The sequence below is a fragment of the Carcharodon carcharias genome, chromosome 8, assembly GCF_017639515.1.
Source record: "Carcharodon carcharias isolate sCarCar2 chromosome 8, sCarCar2.pri, whole genome shotgun sequence".
NCBI classification, from domain to species: domain Eukaryota; kingdom Metazoa; phylum Chordata; class Chondrichthyes; order Lamniformes; family Lamnidae; genus Carcharodon; species Carcharodon carcharias.
In genome coordinates this window covers 37,740,948-37,758,173 of record NC_054474.1, presented here as the reverse complement: position 1 = coordinate 37,758,173, position 17,226 = coordinate 37,740,948, and the positions used below count along the sequence as shown (strand labels likewise).

The 17,226-nt window shown below is 40.9% G+C and overlaps 1 protein-coding gene across 5 annotated transcripts in view; it reads right to left on the bottom strand.

Annotated features, from left to right (window-relative positions):
• rapgef6 (Rap guanine nucleotide exchange factor (GEF) 6) overlaps positions 1 to 14,068 on the bottom strand; it is a 419,806-nt gene extending 405,738 nt beyond the window's left edge. For all 5 annotated transcript variants that reach the window (XM_041193252.1, XM_041193254.1, XM_041193259.1 and 2 more), the window contains exon 1: positions 13,821 to 14,068. In XM_041193252.1, the coding sequence (XP_041049186.1) occupies positions 13,821 to 13,889 (69 nt within the window). In that variant the 5' untranslated portion in view covers positions 13,890 to 14,068. The remainder of the gene's footprint in view (positions 1 to 13,820) is intronic.
• Between the last annotated feature and the right edge of the window lie 3,158 nt (positions 14,069 to 17,226).

Sequence of the window (17,226 nt, the reverse complement as noted above, 5' to 3'; positions counted from 1 at the left end):
AACATAGCTGTTAGGGGGTCACAAAGCAGCATTAAAACTTTATGAACAGAACAACTTCTTATTCTGAGATTCTGCTGCTGTCTGCTATCTGTTGGCTAATCTCTGTATATTTTTAGTTGGTTGGTGGCAGTACAAGTGCACTGTTGAGCTGCCATTACAAAGCTGAAGTTTCTTCTGCATGACTTCATTGCAAAAGTAAAAAAAGATCTAAAGATCACTGGAGATTCAGGAATGCAAAACCAGTTTGCTTTCAGTCGCCGAACATAGGAAATATAGGTAGCATTGTATAGAATAACATACCTTTGTGTTATGTCCGAGGCAATATATCAAATGAGTTTGAGTGTTATCAATCCAGGAGAAAAATTTAAATAGTTCACAATATCTGAACTTGGAGATGTCTTACATCTTGATATTCTAGCCTGTGTTTTTCTACTTAGTATAAACTTAGGTGAAGCTTGTGAGTGATAATTATGTTTTCAGTAAGTGGAATGATTCCCATGGTAGCTCAACAGTACATTTGAATTACCACTAAGCAACTAAAAAGATACGCTGATACAAAGGCAAAGACCATAAGACCATAAGACATAGGAGCAGAAATTAGGCCATTCTGCCCATCGGGTCTGCTCCACCTTTCAATCATGGCTGATAAGTTTCTCAACCCCATTCTCCCGCCTTCTCCCCATAACCTTTGATCCTCTTACCAATCAAGAACCCATCTATCTCAGTCTTAAATACACTCAATGATCTGGCCTCCACAGCCTTCTGTGGCAATGAATTCCATAGATTCACTAATCTCTGGCTAAAGAAGTTTCTCCTCACCTCTTTTCTAAAAGGTCTTCCCTTTACTCTGAGGCTGTGCCCTCCGGTCCTAGTCTCTCCTACTAATGGAAACATCTTCCCCACGTCCACTCTATCCAGGCCTTTCAGTATTCTGTAAATTTCAATCAGATCCCCCCTCATCCTTCTAAACTCCATTGAGTATAGACCCAGAGTCCTCAAACGTTGCTCATATGTTAAGCCTTTCATTCCTGGGATCATTCTCGTGAACCTCCTCTGGACCCTCTCCAGGGCCAGCACATCCTTCCTGAGATATGGGGCCCAAAATTGCTCACAATATTCTAAATGTGATCTGACCAGAGCCTTATAAAGCCTCAGCAGCACATCCCTGCTCTTACATTCTAGTCCACTCGAAATAAATGCCAACATTGCATTTGACTTCCTAACTACCGACTCAACTTGCAAGTTAACCTTAAGGGAGTCCTAGTCCAGGATTCTCAAGTCCCTTTGCACTCCAGATTTCTGAATTCTCTCCCATTTAGAAAATAGTCTATGCCTCTATTCTTCCTACCAAAGTGCATGACCTCACACTTCCCCACGTTGTATTCCATCTGCCACTTCTTTGCCCATTCTCCTAACCTGCCCAAATCCTTCTGCCGCCTCCCCGCCTCCTCAATACTACCTGTCCCTCCACCTATCTTTGTATCATCTGCAAACTTAGCCAAGATGCCCTCAGTTCCTTCAACTAGATCATTAATGTATAAAGTGAAAAGTTGTGGTTCCAACACTGACCTCTGCGGAACTCCACTAGTCACCGGCCGCCATCCTGAGAAGAACCCCCTTATTCCCACTCTCTGCCTCCTGCCAGACAGCCAATCTTCTATCCATGCTAGTACCTTGCCTCTAACACCATGGGCTCTTATCTTACTGCGCAGCCTCCTGTGCGGCACCTTGTCAAAGGCCTTCTGGAAGTCCAAGTAGATAACATCCATTGGCTCTCCTTTGTCTAACCTACTTGTTACCTCCTCAAAGAATTCTAACAGATTTGTCAGGCATGACCTCCCCTTGATGAAACCATGCTGACTTTGCCCGATTTTACCATGCACTTCCAAGTATTCTGAAATCTCATCCTTAATAATGGGCTCTAAAATCTTACCAACGACCGAGGTCAGGCTAATCGGCCTGTAATTTCCTGTCTTTTGCCTCACTCCCTTCTTAAACAGGGGGGGAGGGGGTTACATTAGCAATTTTCCAGTCCTCTGGGACCCTCCCTGACTCCAGTGATTCCTGAAAGATCGCCAATAACGCCTCCATTATCTCTTCAGCTATCTCCTTCAGAACTCTGGGGGTGTAATCCATCGGGTCCAGGTGATTTATCCACCTTCTGACCTTTCCGTTTTCCTAGCACCTTCTCCTTGGTAATGGCCACCATACTCACCTCTGCCACCCGCCCCCGCCCCCCCCGACTCTCTTGAACTTTGGGGATGTCACTCGTGTCTTCCACTGTGAAGACTGACGCAAAGTACCTACTCAGTTCCTCCGCAATTTCTTTGTTCCCCACTACTTCTCCAATGTCATTTTCCAGCAGCCCAATGTCCACTTCTGCCTCTCTCTTACCCTTTATATATCTAAAAAAACTCTTGCAATCTTCTTTTATATTACTGGCTAGTTACCCTCAAATTTAATCTTCTCCCTCCTTACTTCATTTTTAGTTGTCCTCTGTTGGTCTTTGTAGGCTTTCCAATCCCCTGGTTTCCCACTGCTCTTCACCACACTGTACGCTTTCCTGACTTCCCGTGTCAGCCACGGTTGCCTCGTCCTCCCTTTCATATGCTTCTTCTTCCTAGGGATGAATTTTTGCTGTGTATCCCAAATTACTCCCAGGAACTCCTGCCATTGCTGTTCCATTGTCTTTCCTGCTAGGCTCATCTCCTAGTCAATTCTGGCCAGTTCCTCCCTCATGCCTCTGTAGTTGCCTTTATTCAATGGTAATACAGTTACATCTGATTCCAGCTTTTTCCTCTCAAATTGCAGGGTAAATTCTATCATATTATGGTCACTTCCTCCTAAGGGTTCCTTCACCTTAAGCTCCCTTAACAAATCTGCCTCATTACACATCACTAAATCTAGAATTGCCTGTTGCCTAGTGGGCTCCACCACAAGCTGCCCCAAAAAGCCATCTCGTAGACATTCCACAAATTCCTTTCCTTGGGATCCACTACCAACCTGATTTTCCCAGTCTATCTGCATATCAAAATCCCCCATGATCACTGTAACCTTGCCTTTCTTACACACCTTTTCTATCTCCTGGTGTATCTTGTGCCCCACATCCTGACGATTGTTCGGAGGCCTGTACATAACTTCCATTATGGTTTTTTTTACCTTTGCGGTTCCTCAACTCTACCCACACGGATTCTACAATATCTGACCCTACATCATTTCTTGCTACAGATTTAATTTCATTTCTTACTAACAAAGCAACCCCACCCCCTCTGCCAACCTGCCTATCTTTTCTATAGGATGTATATCCTTGGATATTTAGCTCCCAGTCCTGATCCTTGCAGCCATGCCTCTGTAATGCCTACCACATCATACCTGCCAATTTCAATCTGCGCCACAAGCTCATTTACCTTATTTCGTATACTGCATGCATTCAGATACAACACCTTCAGTCTTGTATTTCCCGTCCCCTTTCTCATTGTTGTCCCTTTATCTGATGTGCTTGAAGTTAGATTCCTAGCCCTTTCCAAACACTCTGTCCTATAAGTACTGCAAATGCTGTAAAAAAAAACAGCAAATGTGTTGCATCGTTGCACCGAAACCCAAACAAAACTGTGACTGATCAGGTCAGACAGCATCTGTGGAGAGAAAGAGTTAATGTTTCAGGTTGTGAAGACCCTATCTGTAGATTGTTCAGTCAACTGCTTCTTTGTTGTTTCATTATTTTTCCTATCTACTTCTGTTTAGTGATCACTTTTTGATTGAATAATAATTGTTGTTAGTTCAGCTAGATGTTGTCAGAGAGATACAGTAACCAAGCTAGAAAGGTTTATCATATAATTACAAGTGCTCATGGTAGTCTACTAACCATCAAGTTCAATGCATTCACCAACAGCTTCTTGCTAGTTTCCTCCCAGACATGAGGACTTACATAAACAAGCTGTTCTGATTTAATAAAGGAGTGTTGATAGGGAGACTCCTTTTCAAAATTAAATTACTTCATGCCCAGAAAGCAATATGGCAATACTTTCATGTAGCTATTTGCAATGCAGTTTTACAAACAATTGTATCATGGCACCACCACAGATGAAAGCAACAGGTTAACACCACTCATAACAGAGGATTCAAGATCTGCTTTTGGGAATAACAGGGCATGCTGATCCTGAGAGATTATCTAGTGCACAGCCAAATTTGTAACAATGCATTAATGAAGTTTTAGGGAAAATAAGTCTTGCTGACTTTACTCAGCTGTCCAAACTAAATCAATTGCAAATAATATCCACTCAAAACAGCAATGGCACATCACAAAGGTAGAACAGTGTATATAATCAGTACAGAAATATAGTGTAAAACAGACAAAAGCAGGCAATAAATCTAATAGTGCCTTCCAATTTTTAATTAAAGGTGCCATAAGGGAATTCAATTAACACTTGTAACAAGTCCACATAAAATGTCATGTGATACGAATTTTAAAGAGAAAGAGACACAATGGTTCCTTATATTATGTAAAGATTTCCCATTGAAATACATTAGACAATTCATCAGTAAAATATTAGACAATACTCAATAGTGAGACTGGATTTGCACATTTCAAGATCCACAAAAATCTCTGTCTGCTTCATGGCAGATACTACCAATCAAAATACTACCAACACAAGAATGTATAGGAACAGCACTGTAAAACCCAAACCTGCATGTAAGCAAGCCAAATCTTACAAAGTTCAATTGTGTAAATTCACATCCAAGGTAGCGTGTTCTTCAATCTAACATAGTAACACCAGAACAAAATTTGACCGAGTATGGCACCAAGGTGCCTTCACAAAACCGAAGACAATAAGGTTTAGGGGAAAAACTTTCCAGTGGCTAGACTCATACCTAGCAAATAGGTTAAAGCTTTTGAGTGGAGAAGGCGGCAACAGTAAACCAGGCTAGACACTTTCACACAAAGAGAAACAGAACATAGGAACAGGAGTAAGCCATTCAGCCCGTCCAGCCTGCTCAATAAATGAATAAATGCAGAGCTTCAAGAATAGGATTTGAAAATAGAAATGGCAAAGGCCTTGGAATCCCTCAGTCCACAAACAACTCATGGCACCTGTCCGAAAGCCCTTAAAGAAACATAACTAAAACTTCAATAAGTTTTAAAGCGCTCACTTTATCTATAACAGAGAACCATAAGTAGCTTAGATGAAATTCAGTAAGGGAATCCAAATGCCATTCATCACAAAAGTAAGAAGGTCAAATGGGAAATGATCCGTCTTTCTTAAACACAAAGTTAAAGTCTTGTAATCATTTCACAATACAATTTTCTTTTTACAGTTAACCCTGGGCAACCTTGTCCAGTTATGCTTTGCTTTATTTTGCCAATTGCAGGTGACAGGGTAAATGCCGACATCTCTAAATCCCAGATTCTGGATGCCAGATTGCCTAGCTGGATGTCCACATGGTGACTAATTGAATACAAAAGAAACAATTCTCAGCAGCTCTTCATAAATTTACAATAATGGTGAAAATCAATGACATAGGTTGATTCAGCAGTGCGAACACAGTTTTTTTTATCTAAGCTCATACACAAAAAATTGTTTGGGCAAGGTCGCACATCCACAAAACCGTCTGCCTAGCACAATTCGCAACTTCACAGGTGGAAGGAACAGAAAAGATAAAACTGGGTCACAGAATTTTCCATAGGCCTTTAAGAAACAATAATTGATAATCGTGTAGATGTTATTGGGGGATCAGCACAATTATTCTTAATTTCTTACTAAAATAGTGATCCAAAGTGTTCTATTTACTTTAATTGAGATAAGCATGTCCGTAGAATTTGATAAATATTTCAAGCAAAAACATTCATCAGGCCGATTCTGCAACTATCATATGATTAAACTGCCACTGATCAGGTTCCCGCCCATCGTTTAAGTGCTGGCAAGTCACTCATTTAACACACCAGGGGATCCAACATCAATTCTACTTTGGCTATCACAGTACTAAGAATGGTTAAAGATTTTTTTCTTTCCATCCCCAAAATACATTAATTTATCTAATCTAAAAATGTGTATGTTTCAATCTCCAAGAAACCCAGTAAATACTGCACATGGACACAGGAACCTAACCCAGTTTATCAGCAAGAAGTTCGCAAACATGGCAAGGACATCACATAAATAAATATACTGGTTGTAAAAGTTTAAACAAAAAGGTCACCCAAGCAACATGAAACCAACAATACATTGGACAAAAGTGGGATGGTAGCATGAATTGGTATGTGCAATATTCTGTGAATGTACTGCCAGTGAAATGGGCCTTTTCACAATATTTACACAAATATTTTAAATACATCAGCACCTGTACTTTACAATAGCTAACAATTGCTTCCTAATCAGACTTAAAACCTGCTTATAGATATTTACTTAAAACTGTTTTGCTGCTGACATAATGACAATCTTGGCAGATTCATAACATAGCGATCATGAAAAAGACTAACAAAAAAGTTCTCTCCAACAATAAACAGTTTGCACTGCTGTAGGTACTACTACCTTTTATGACAGCTTTGATCAACTGCAAACCCTACCTATCAATACTGCTAATGTTTGCTGGAGGAGAGGGGAGGGGAGGGGGAGGAATTAGATTGCCAATGGCCCTTCTATTCAATTAAAATAATGTAAAACAGTTTTGAATATAGAGCATTCGCTATACAATTAACTATTAAAGTGAAGTCCTGCCACCACATCAGTGTTTCCAACAATGGCACCTGAAAAATCAGCATCTAGTTTCACTATTTTCACATCAGTAATCAGAACTTCCACAATGGTAGTGAATAGCACAAGTTCCCAGCATCCATGAGTTCTCATCCGTTTCAGTTAGTTTTCCACTGATCCCTTTGTCTCATCTACAGCTGGAAAGGTATCTGATCAATGCAAGCACTGCATCAAAATCTTCATGAATATTAAGCACAAGCCTCTTTCTAATGTCACATTACATCAACATAAAATTGCCTATTTCATACTGACATCATGACACTAGTGGCCAATTTCATGTCTGCTCTGTGCCTAAACATTCCTTGGAATGCATTTTTCACAGAGAGGCCAGCAGCATAATGTGAATTTGGAAGAATTCTTCAGCTACTCTCTATGCCATAGTTTATCCATTGGTACTGATCTTCACTGTGTCAATGAGCCCGCCAATACACAAACTGATTTATTAACTAACTAAGCAGAAATCCTGTGCTTTCAGATTCAAATTCTCATGCTGGAAAGCAGATATTCTGGCAAATGTTAAGGAATTTATTTGAAAACAAAATCAGGTTAAAAGTACAAACTTGCATTTATGTTTACAGACATCCATTTACTTATTAATTATAGTCCCTTTCAAAGCAATTTACAGACAATTATGCACTTTTTGAAGTGTAGTCACTGGTGTAATGTAGGAAACATGACAGCCAATTTGTTCACAGCAACGGAAATAGTCTTCTTAGTGATTTTTTGAGAAATCAATATTGTGAGATACCAAGAGAACTCCAACATTTCTACAAAAATCATGCCATAGATCTTTTCTGACCACCCAAAGGGACAGATGGGGTCCCTGTCTAAATCCCATAATATGTCAGTGCAAGCACTGTACTGAAGTGCTTCTGGTCTCTGGGGCAAACCCACAGCCTTCTGATTCAAAGAAAGGGGCGTTTGCTACCAGTGAGCCAAACCTGACACCGACCCTGATCTTGTGCATTTACACAGATACGGTTTAGATGGCATCCTTTCTTCTGGTAAACAACGAGAATATTCAGGCAATGTCGCTTTATTGAAATTAATACTAGGGAAGTTTCTGATGTAGAAAGAATTTGGGTGGCAACAGGAAAACGGAACCCGCTATACACCCATCTGCTCCGATATAATACGCAACCAAAACAAATAGGAAGTTCTATGCAAATCCTGGCAAAACCCATTTTGCTTAACCGGCATGAACTCATATCCCATCATTACACCCATAAAAAAAACCTGAAGGAGACATGCATGTCAAAGGAGACATAGGAATAGCTCGGGTGTGGTGCCTACACGATTGAATAGTGTGCACGTGTTGAAACACAACCCAACATGAGTTGTTGCCTTCACGAGATAAAGCAAAAAAGAGAAAGTTTTTTTCTGAAATAAAAGCTGTAATTGTTATTTTAGTAAAATGAGAAAATGTTTAGCACAACATTTTAATCACCAAGAATTTCTGAAGATATGGTCTTAACATGCACATAGTACAAAGGTGTTAAATAAATCCTGTTAATATAACATTATCAATTCTTTCACCTGCTGGTATATTTTCACATCACAACCACAAAACCATGATATTTTTCAGTCTGTATAATACAGCTCCGTATGGCTCTCATAACATTGGGAAATCTCTGCATTAAATGGACTGCAACTCAGCTGTGAAGTGTATTACCAGCACAAGGACCACTCTCATTTATTCCTGCCTGGGAAATCTCTGCATTAAATAGCCTGCAACTCAGCAGTGAAGTGTATTACCAGCACAAGGACCACTCTCATTTATTCCTGCCTGGTTACCACCAGCACATCCAAAAGCTATAGAGACGAGGTAAAAAAACTAAATAAAGATTTTTTTTGGGGGGGGGTGGGGGGAGAGAGAAAGAATCCAAACTAACACGGTGTTTTTCAGTAACTGGCCTGTCCAATCAAATATTTAACTTCCCCACAAGAGTGGTACTACATTAACATTTTAACAGTTCATTTTAACAAAAGCACCAAGTTTGTAACACACTGATGGTCAAGTTACAAGACACTAATCATTGTTTGTTGTCAAATAATGTAAAAATAGACAAGATTGGTAATAGAATTAAAGACAACACAATGTATTTACACATTCCAATTCAAGTCCATCCCATTAGATTATACATGTTGCATTCAGTCTGATCTTTCTTACATACTGGCCAAGATAAAGCAGAAAAAGAAAGCTTATGACAGTCATAAAAGACTAAATACTAAAGACTAAATAGGAAGCCTAGAGGAATACAGAGTAAAGGAGTACAGGGGTGAAGTAAAAATGGAAATTAGAAAAGCAAAGAGAGGATACAAAAAAATATTGGCAGGTAAATCAAAGAAAATCCTAAGACGTTTTGCCAGTACATTAAGAGCAAGTGAATAACTAAGGAAAAGGTAAGGCCTATCAGAGATGTACATGGTAACTTGTGCGTTGATGCAGAAGATGTGGGCAGGGTTCTCAATGAGTACTTTGTCCCTGTCTTCACTAAGGAGAGGGATGATGCAGACATTCTAGTCAAAAAGAAGTGTGAAATATTAGAAACAAAAGCATAGTGAGAGAGGAAGTACTGGAGGGATCAGCATCCTTGAAGGCAGTTAAATCACCAGGACCAGATGGATTGTATCCCAGGTTGTTGAAGGAAGCCAGGGAGAAAATAGCAGATGTTCTGAGAATTATTTTCCAATCCTCACTAGATACAGGTGAGGTCCCAGGGGATTGGAGGTCTGCGGACATTGTATCATTATTTAAAAAGGGTGCAAGGGATAGGGATAGGCCAGAAAATTATAGGCTGGTTAGTCTGACTTTGATAGTGGGCAAATTATTGGAAACAATTCTGAGACACAGGATAAACTGTCACTTAGAAAGGCACAGATTGATCAGGGCTGTCAGCATGGTTTTGTTAGGGGAAGATCGTGTCTTACTAACTTAATAAAATTTTTTGAGGAAATAACAATGAGGGTAGTGCAGCGGATGTTGACTACATGGATTTCAGTAAGATATTTGACAAGGTCCCACATGGCAGACTGATTAGGAAAGTGAGATCTCATGGGATACAGTGGAAGGTGGCAGGTTGGATCCAAAATTGGCTCAGTGAAAAGGAACAAAGGGTAATGGTCGATGAATATTTTTGCGAATGGAAACCGGGCTCCACAGGGCGCAGTGTTGGGGCCCTTACTGTTTGTTGTATATATTAATGATTTAGATGTGAATGTGGGAGGCATGACAGGAAAATTTGCAGATGACACAAAAATTGGCTGTGTAGTTTATAGTGATAAGGATAGCTGTCAACTCCAGAATGATAGTAATGGTTTGGTTAAGTGGACGGAGAAGTGTCGAATGGAATTCAATCTGGAAAGTTGTGAGGCAATGAAGTTGGGGAGGGCAAACAAAGCAAGGCAATACTCAATTAACAGGAAGTTATTGTGAGGGGTTAAGGAATTGAGAGGCCTTGGACTGCATGTCCACAGGTCCTTGAAGGTGGCAGGACAGGTGGTCAAGAAAGCATTCGGAATGCTTTCCTTTATTGGGAGTGGTGTTGAATACAAAAGCAGGGATGCAATGATGGAACCACATAAAAATGCTGGTTAGGCCACAGCTGGAATTTTGTGTACAGTTCTGGTCGGCACATTACAGAAAGGACAATTTCTCTGAAGAGAGTGCCAAGGAGGTTTATAAGAATGTTGCCAGGGCTTGAAAATTGCAGCTATGAGGAGAGATTTGATAGGCTAGGGCTGTTTTCCTTAGAACAGAGGCGGCTAAGGGGTGATCTAATTGATCAAAATTATGAGGGGCCTAGATAGGGTGGACAGGAAAGACTTGTTTCCCCTAGCTGAGGGGTCAATTACCAGGGGTATTGATTTAGGATGATTGATAGAAGGATTAGAGAGGGCATGAGGAAAAACTTTTTCAGCCAGAGAGTGGTGGGCGTCTGAAATTCACCGCCTAAGTTGGTAGTTGAGGCTGAAACGCTCAACTAATTTTTAAAAAGTACCTGGATCTGCATCGGAAGTGCTGTAACCTGCAAGGCTATGGACCAGGTTCTGGAGAGGAGGATTAAAATGAACGGCTAGTTTCTTTTCTCTTTTTGGCCGGCACAGGCACAATAGGTTTAACGGCCTCTTTAGCCAGAAATTATCCAGTACTACAGTTGTGATTTAAGCTTATTTAATAAGGTGTCAACATGTTAGAAACAAAAAAAACTCTGTAACTCATATTGCTTTGAATTTGTGTAAACTGCTTACTTTAAATTATAACCTCAGTTATTCCCACCATCAGTACTTCACCCTCCTGTTTTATAGTCCAAAATGCTGCCACCAGGCACAACATAAAGTTTGTAATTTTATTGCTGGGTGTTGTTTTTTTTTATTCATTCATGGGATGTGGTCTTCGCTGGCTGGGCCAGCATTTATTGCATATCCCTTGAGCAGATGGTCGTGAGCTGCCTTCTTGAACCGCTGCAGTACGTGTGGTGTTGGTACACCCACAGTTCAGCAAGGGAGTTCCAGGATTTTGATTCAGCGACAGTGAAGGAATGGCAATATATTTACAAATCAAGATAGTGAGTGACTTGGAAGGGAACTTCCAGGTGGTGGTGTTCCCATCTATCTGTTGCCCTTGTCCGTCTAGATAGTAGTGGTCGTGGGTTTGGAAATGGTTGTCTAAGGTGCCTTGGTGAATTCCTGCAGTGCATCTTGTAGATGGTACACACTGCTGCTACTGTGTGTCGGTGGTGGAGGGAATTTGTCGATGTAGTGCTAACCATTTGTACTGGATGATGTTTCTTGGGTGCGGTGGGAGCCGCACTCATCCAGGCAAGTGGAGAGTATTGCATCACACTCCTGACTTGTGCATTGTAGATGGTGGACAGGCTTTGGGGAGTCAGGAGGTGAGTTACTCGTCACACGATTCGTAGCCTCTGACCTGGCTTGTAGCCACAGTATTTATATGGCTAGTCCAGTTCAGTTTCTGATCAATGGTAGCCCCCAGGATGTCGACAGTGGGGATTCAGTGATGGTAATGCCATTGAACATCAAGAAGCGATAGTTAGATTATCTCTTATTGGAAGTGGCCATTGCCTGGCACTTGTGTGGCACGAATGTTACTTGCCACTTGTCAGCTTAAGCCTGGATATTGTCCAGGTCTTGCTGCATTTGTACATGGACTGGTTCAGTATCTGAGTTGTCGTGAATGGTGCTGAATATTGTGCAATCATCAGCAAACATCCCCACTTCTGGCCTTATGATGGGAGGAAGGTCATTGATGGCACAGCTGAAGATGGTTGGGCTGAGGACACCCTGAGGAACTTTTGCAGTGATGTCCTAAACCTGAGACGACCGACATCCAACAACCACAACCATCTTCCTTTGTGCTAGGTATGAATCCAATAGTGGGGAGTTTTACCCCCTGATTCCCACTGACTCCAGTTTTGCTAGGGCTCCTTGATGCCACACTCAATCAAATGCAGCCTTGATGTCAAGAGCAGTCACTTTTACCTCACATTGGGAGTTCAGCTCTTTTGTCCATGTTTGAACCAAGGCTGTAATGATGTCAGGAGCCGAGTGGCCCTGGTGGAACCCAAACAGTGTCAGTGAGCAGATTATTGCTAAGCAAGTGCCACTTGATAGCACTGTTGATGACTCCTTCCATTAATTTACTGATAATCAAGAGTAGACTGCTGGGGCGGTAATTGGCCAGATTTGATTTGTCCTGCTTTTTGTGTACAGGACATACCTGGGCAATTTTCCACATAGCCAGGTAGATGCTAGTGTTGTAGCTGTAGCTACACATCTTAGCTAGGGGTGCAGCAAGTTCTGGAGGCTAAGTCTTCAGTACTATGGTGTGATTTAGTGGGCACAATTTGAAAATTTCACACTGAGTCGTTAGGGATAAAAGTATAATCATCTTTATAATACACAGCAGCTTTTACTCGCAGAAACCTTTGTATTGTGTATATGTTCTGACAGAGGACCAGACCTTAGAATGGTACCACACAGAAGAAAGCCATTCAGCCTATTGTGCCAGTACTTTATGAAGAAGTCGTTTATGGCATCATGAATTGCAATGTCATCCATTTGTGGTGCAGCCTCTGCCTTTGGTACAGAACACAAGAATCCAATACTGTACCACAATGATGAGCGTTATGATTCAATTCCAGATTATCTGGGATTGAAGTTACAATATTTCTGAAAAACAAGTTAACCATATTCACCAAAGCATCAGTTATAAGCAGCAAAAAAATAAACACAACCTGTGGTAGTGTTTATTTATCTCCAATATTATACTAACTGCTCACTGAAGATTTAGCCCCTTAAGTATTAATTTCATACAGGAAGGCTGAACGACCAGCATACCATACTAACAAATCAAGATTTTAAATAACCTCAGTCCAACCCACACATGGCTGGGGATAGATGTAGAGGTGACCATCCTCCCATCTCCATCAACACAAGGCATTTTTTTTTGTAAGTTGTACTGATAAGGTAATAAGATAAAGTAAGTAGAATCATACACTGAAAAATTCCTCTCCGGATTCATCAACTCCCAAACACCAACCCCACCCCCCCCCCCCCCTCCCCAACTTATTTCCAAAAGTTCCTTGTAACTTTTAGGTTCTTATAGTGGAGCTCCCGAATTCAGCAAGTTGCACAAAGAAACGAACAAAAGACATACTTTTTTTAAATCTCCAGGGCATGACTAGAGCTATGTTTCGTCACAGAGCGACTATATTTTGCACATAAATTCCGTGCTGCATTTCTCTCGTAAAACATTGAATGCACTCAAGGACCGGTTCACGTGAAGCGCATTCGGTATGTACAGTGTGTATAACTGCATGTGAGAACAAGCTTCGAAGACGAAATCTCCACCCTTCCCAAATCGGAGGAAAAAGATTTTTTGTCGGCACATTCAAAAAAAAAAATAGGCGGAGGGACATTGCCTTTAAATGGGCAGCGTGTGTTACCTAAAGCTCGGAGTCTCTCTCTCTCTCTCCAGGAGCAAATAATGGTTCAACCAAAAGAAAAATGAAATCACACTCACAAACACAAACGGACAACAGAAATTACCTGCTGGCTTCTCTCTGAAGGCTTTTTCATCAAAACCTGTTTGAAAAGCAGGTCCACGTAGGAAGTCATTATTTCCTCAGGAGTCGTAGGCTTTCTCCCTCTCAGCAGAAGCAGCAAATCTCCCAATAAAAATCCAGAAATCCACAGAAAGCGGCTTCAAGATGAATTGTTAATAAATATCCTCCGCGTCTCTTGCGAGTCACTCACAGTTCAAACACTTGAGGGGAAAGCTGCAAACTCGATCCGGCCCCGACGGCACATCTTACTCTTCCACCACCGCACCTCCCACCCCCCCCCCCCCCCCCCCCCCCAACCAAAAAAAAATAATTAAAAAATCAACTCTTTTCACTGCGGTGTCTTGAAGAAACACCATGAGAACTCGAAATAAAATAAAAGTTTATTTTTGTAAAAGTTCTTTTTTTTTTCCCGGCCCCCCTCCTCCTCCTCTTCTTTCCCCACACTTTTTACATGTTCAAAAAGAAAGGAGCCGCATACGCCCAGCTGCCCATAAACTTTGATCCGACTTTAGGGGTTGTTCTCATTGCTCTTACTCCATGGTTTGTCTCTCAAACACCAACTGCCAACTTCACACACAAAAAAAAAGAGGCGACCTGGCTCAGTCAATCGGGGGCCGCGCGCTCCGGGCTGCTGTCAATCAAACTGCAAGAGGTGGTGGCAGCAGCAGCAGCATTCCTCCAACTTCACCCAGCTGCTTAACTTTCCACGGCCGCCACTGCAGTAAATGCAGGCTGTCTGTTAGCGGACATGGTTGCAAATTTCCAACTGTGCCTCTCTCTCTCCTCAGTGCCCCAAACTCAATACTGACTTTAGTGCAACGCCAGCAAGTAAAAGGGCAAAGCCTCTCGCGAGAGGTGCTCAGTCCTGCAACTGACTTGGGATGACACTTGTAAATATGCCCTTTGTAATTTATTAACATTATACAACGCTGGAGGTAGCCAGTTAGTTATTACATGTCTATATATATATTCAAACCGATGTTCCGGCAACACATTGCAAATGTGCCAAATTTCACTTTTGCACCTTGTTTAAAAAGGTCTCTGACATTTAAATGTTCAGATGCAACTTGTTTGGGGTTCATTTGAAAAGTGTCATTGGAAATAACTGTGTCGAGCCTTCTGTTTCTGTGTGGTTACCGATGTGGTGATGCAGCAAGTTGAAGCATCAGTATGTGGCCAGAAAGTGGTCGGCTGTAAATTCACAAAAAAAACTCATGAACACAAATACCTACATCATTGTGGGAAGCATGGTGGTATTTGAACTGAAGCTTTTGCATTTGGTTTTAAAACGTGACTTATTTTAACATACTGTCGATAGAGAAAACTAGAAAAAACCTTTAAAAAATGTCTGACACTAAACAATCCTGAGTATGTGGTCTTCAACAGAATAATACAAACTTGTCATAAACTGCAAACATGATATCACTGTACACAAAAGCACATTTGCACTGTAGTGAATTTAGAATTTATAGAAGGGGTTTGTGAGTGCTGACGGCATGAGCTTCTTTTAATTAATCAACAAGATGCGGACAGTACTGTTAAGGCCAGCATTTATTGACCACCTCTATTTGCCTCGTGGATACGACTGAGTGGCTTGCTACGTCATTTTGGAGGGCAGTTCAGAGCAATGCACATTGCTGTGAGTCATATAGGCGAGACTGAGGAAGGATTCCTTCTCTAAAGCAACTTTAATGAATCCAGTGTTAATTTATGACAATTCAGTAATGTCGTGGCCACCATTACTGATGCTAGCATTTTATTCCAGATTTATTTAACAGTGAATTTAAATTTCCCAGGCTCCCAGCTAACACAATGGGAATGAGACTCATGTCTCTGGATCATTAGTCCAGGCTTCTGGATTACTAGTCCAGTAACATAACCACTGTGCTATTTTCTGGTGGAGTCTGGGAGCATATGTGTCTTCCCCCTACAAAATATTAATTTTGGACACTTTGCTCTAAATTTTACAAAGTGGCTGTCTGCCTCAATGGCAGCAGGATAGTGATGGGTTACCCTTCCAATATGGCTCCCAACTATTTTACCAGCCCCCCACCTCTGTTCTCACCAACCAAGGGCCAGTAATATTCACCTATTTATTTGGCACACACTTCAGCCTAGACATCTTCACTCAGAAGGGAAAAAAGTGCTCTTTAGGCAGCAAAATCCGAATGTAGGTTATGCTTGAGGTCTGTAAATAGTCTTGTTCCATGAAATAAAAAAGAAAATGCTGGAAATACTCAGCAAGTCAAGCAGCATCTGTAGAGAGAAACAACGTTAACTTTTCAACTATGTTTCTCCTTCCACAGGCACTGCCTAATCTGCTCAGTATTTCCAGCATTTTCTGTTTTTATTTAAGATTTCCAGCAGTGTTTCACTTTTATTTTATTCCTCTCCCATGACTTGGAGTGTTTATTGTATCAAATGACATTAAGTATGTATAGATAGAGGTCATTGATTGGATGGTTACTTGAGCAAATATAAAGAGACACTTAATGACACTGGAACATGGTGGAAACAGGAGATATATACCTGTAATATTTCACTCTGCGAATAAATCTATTACAAGTAAATCCTAGCTCTGCTTTCCCCTTTCACAAACTGGCTATCAGGAGTATAACACAGAACACCTAGCAATGGATCAGAAGGACCTTTCTCAGGCCCATATCAAGGTTTAGGATTAAGTTAGGTCAATTTATGGCAAAGAAGGAAGTACTTTCAGAGAGGGTGCACAGACCAATTACTGAGTACTTAGGATGGGAAGTTATCCTTAAAAAAAGTATCCCGCTTGAAGTTATTAAAAAATAAAGATGACTTAAGACAGGGTTTTCGGGCAGGGTGTATGATGGATTGACAATACATTATTTTCCATTCTGCAGCCCTGAAGTTGAATTTTACCCAGGGTATGCCAATTTAACAACTTAACTGCAGTCTTCAAAGGATAAGTCTTTAATGCATAAGTAGCACATACACCTCGAGCACAGACCAAGCAAAGTTGTGGACTCACAGTGACTATTCTGTAACCAGTACTTGAAATAGTGCGCTTATATTGTATAAATAGAGCACATGTTTCCAACGGTGGTTTCAGTAAACCACTTGTGTTGCAGTTAACATAATTGCTTATGCCTGCAACAGTCTTCACAGCCACTGTCAATCTGCAGTGTATTTAGTGTAAACCATCAGTCGTTGACTTCATTTACATGATGGAGAGTTTTCTGCAATTCTTCATCAATAAATTATGAATGAGCTGCAACTTATTGCTAGGGCCTCAAGCCAGAAGAAAATATTTCAAAGTAAAGTACTTACTTCATCCCATGAACATTTTTTATTTTGATTTTCTTTTTCTGTTGTGTTATTAATATTGGTGTGAGGAACAGTTAGTAATGGTCATT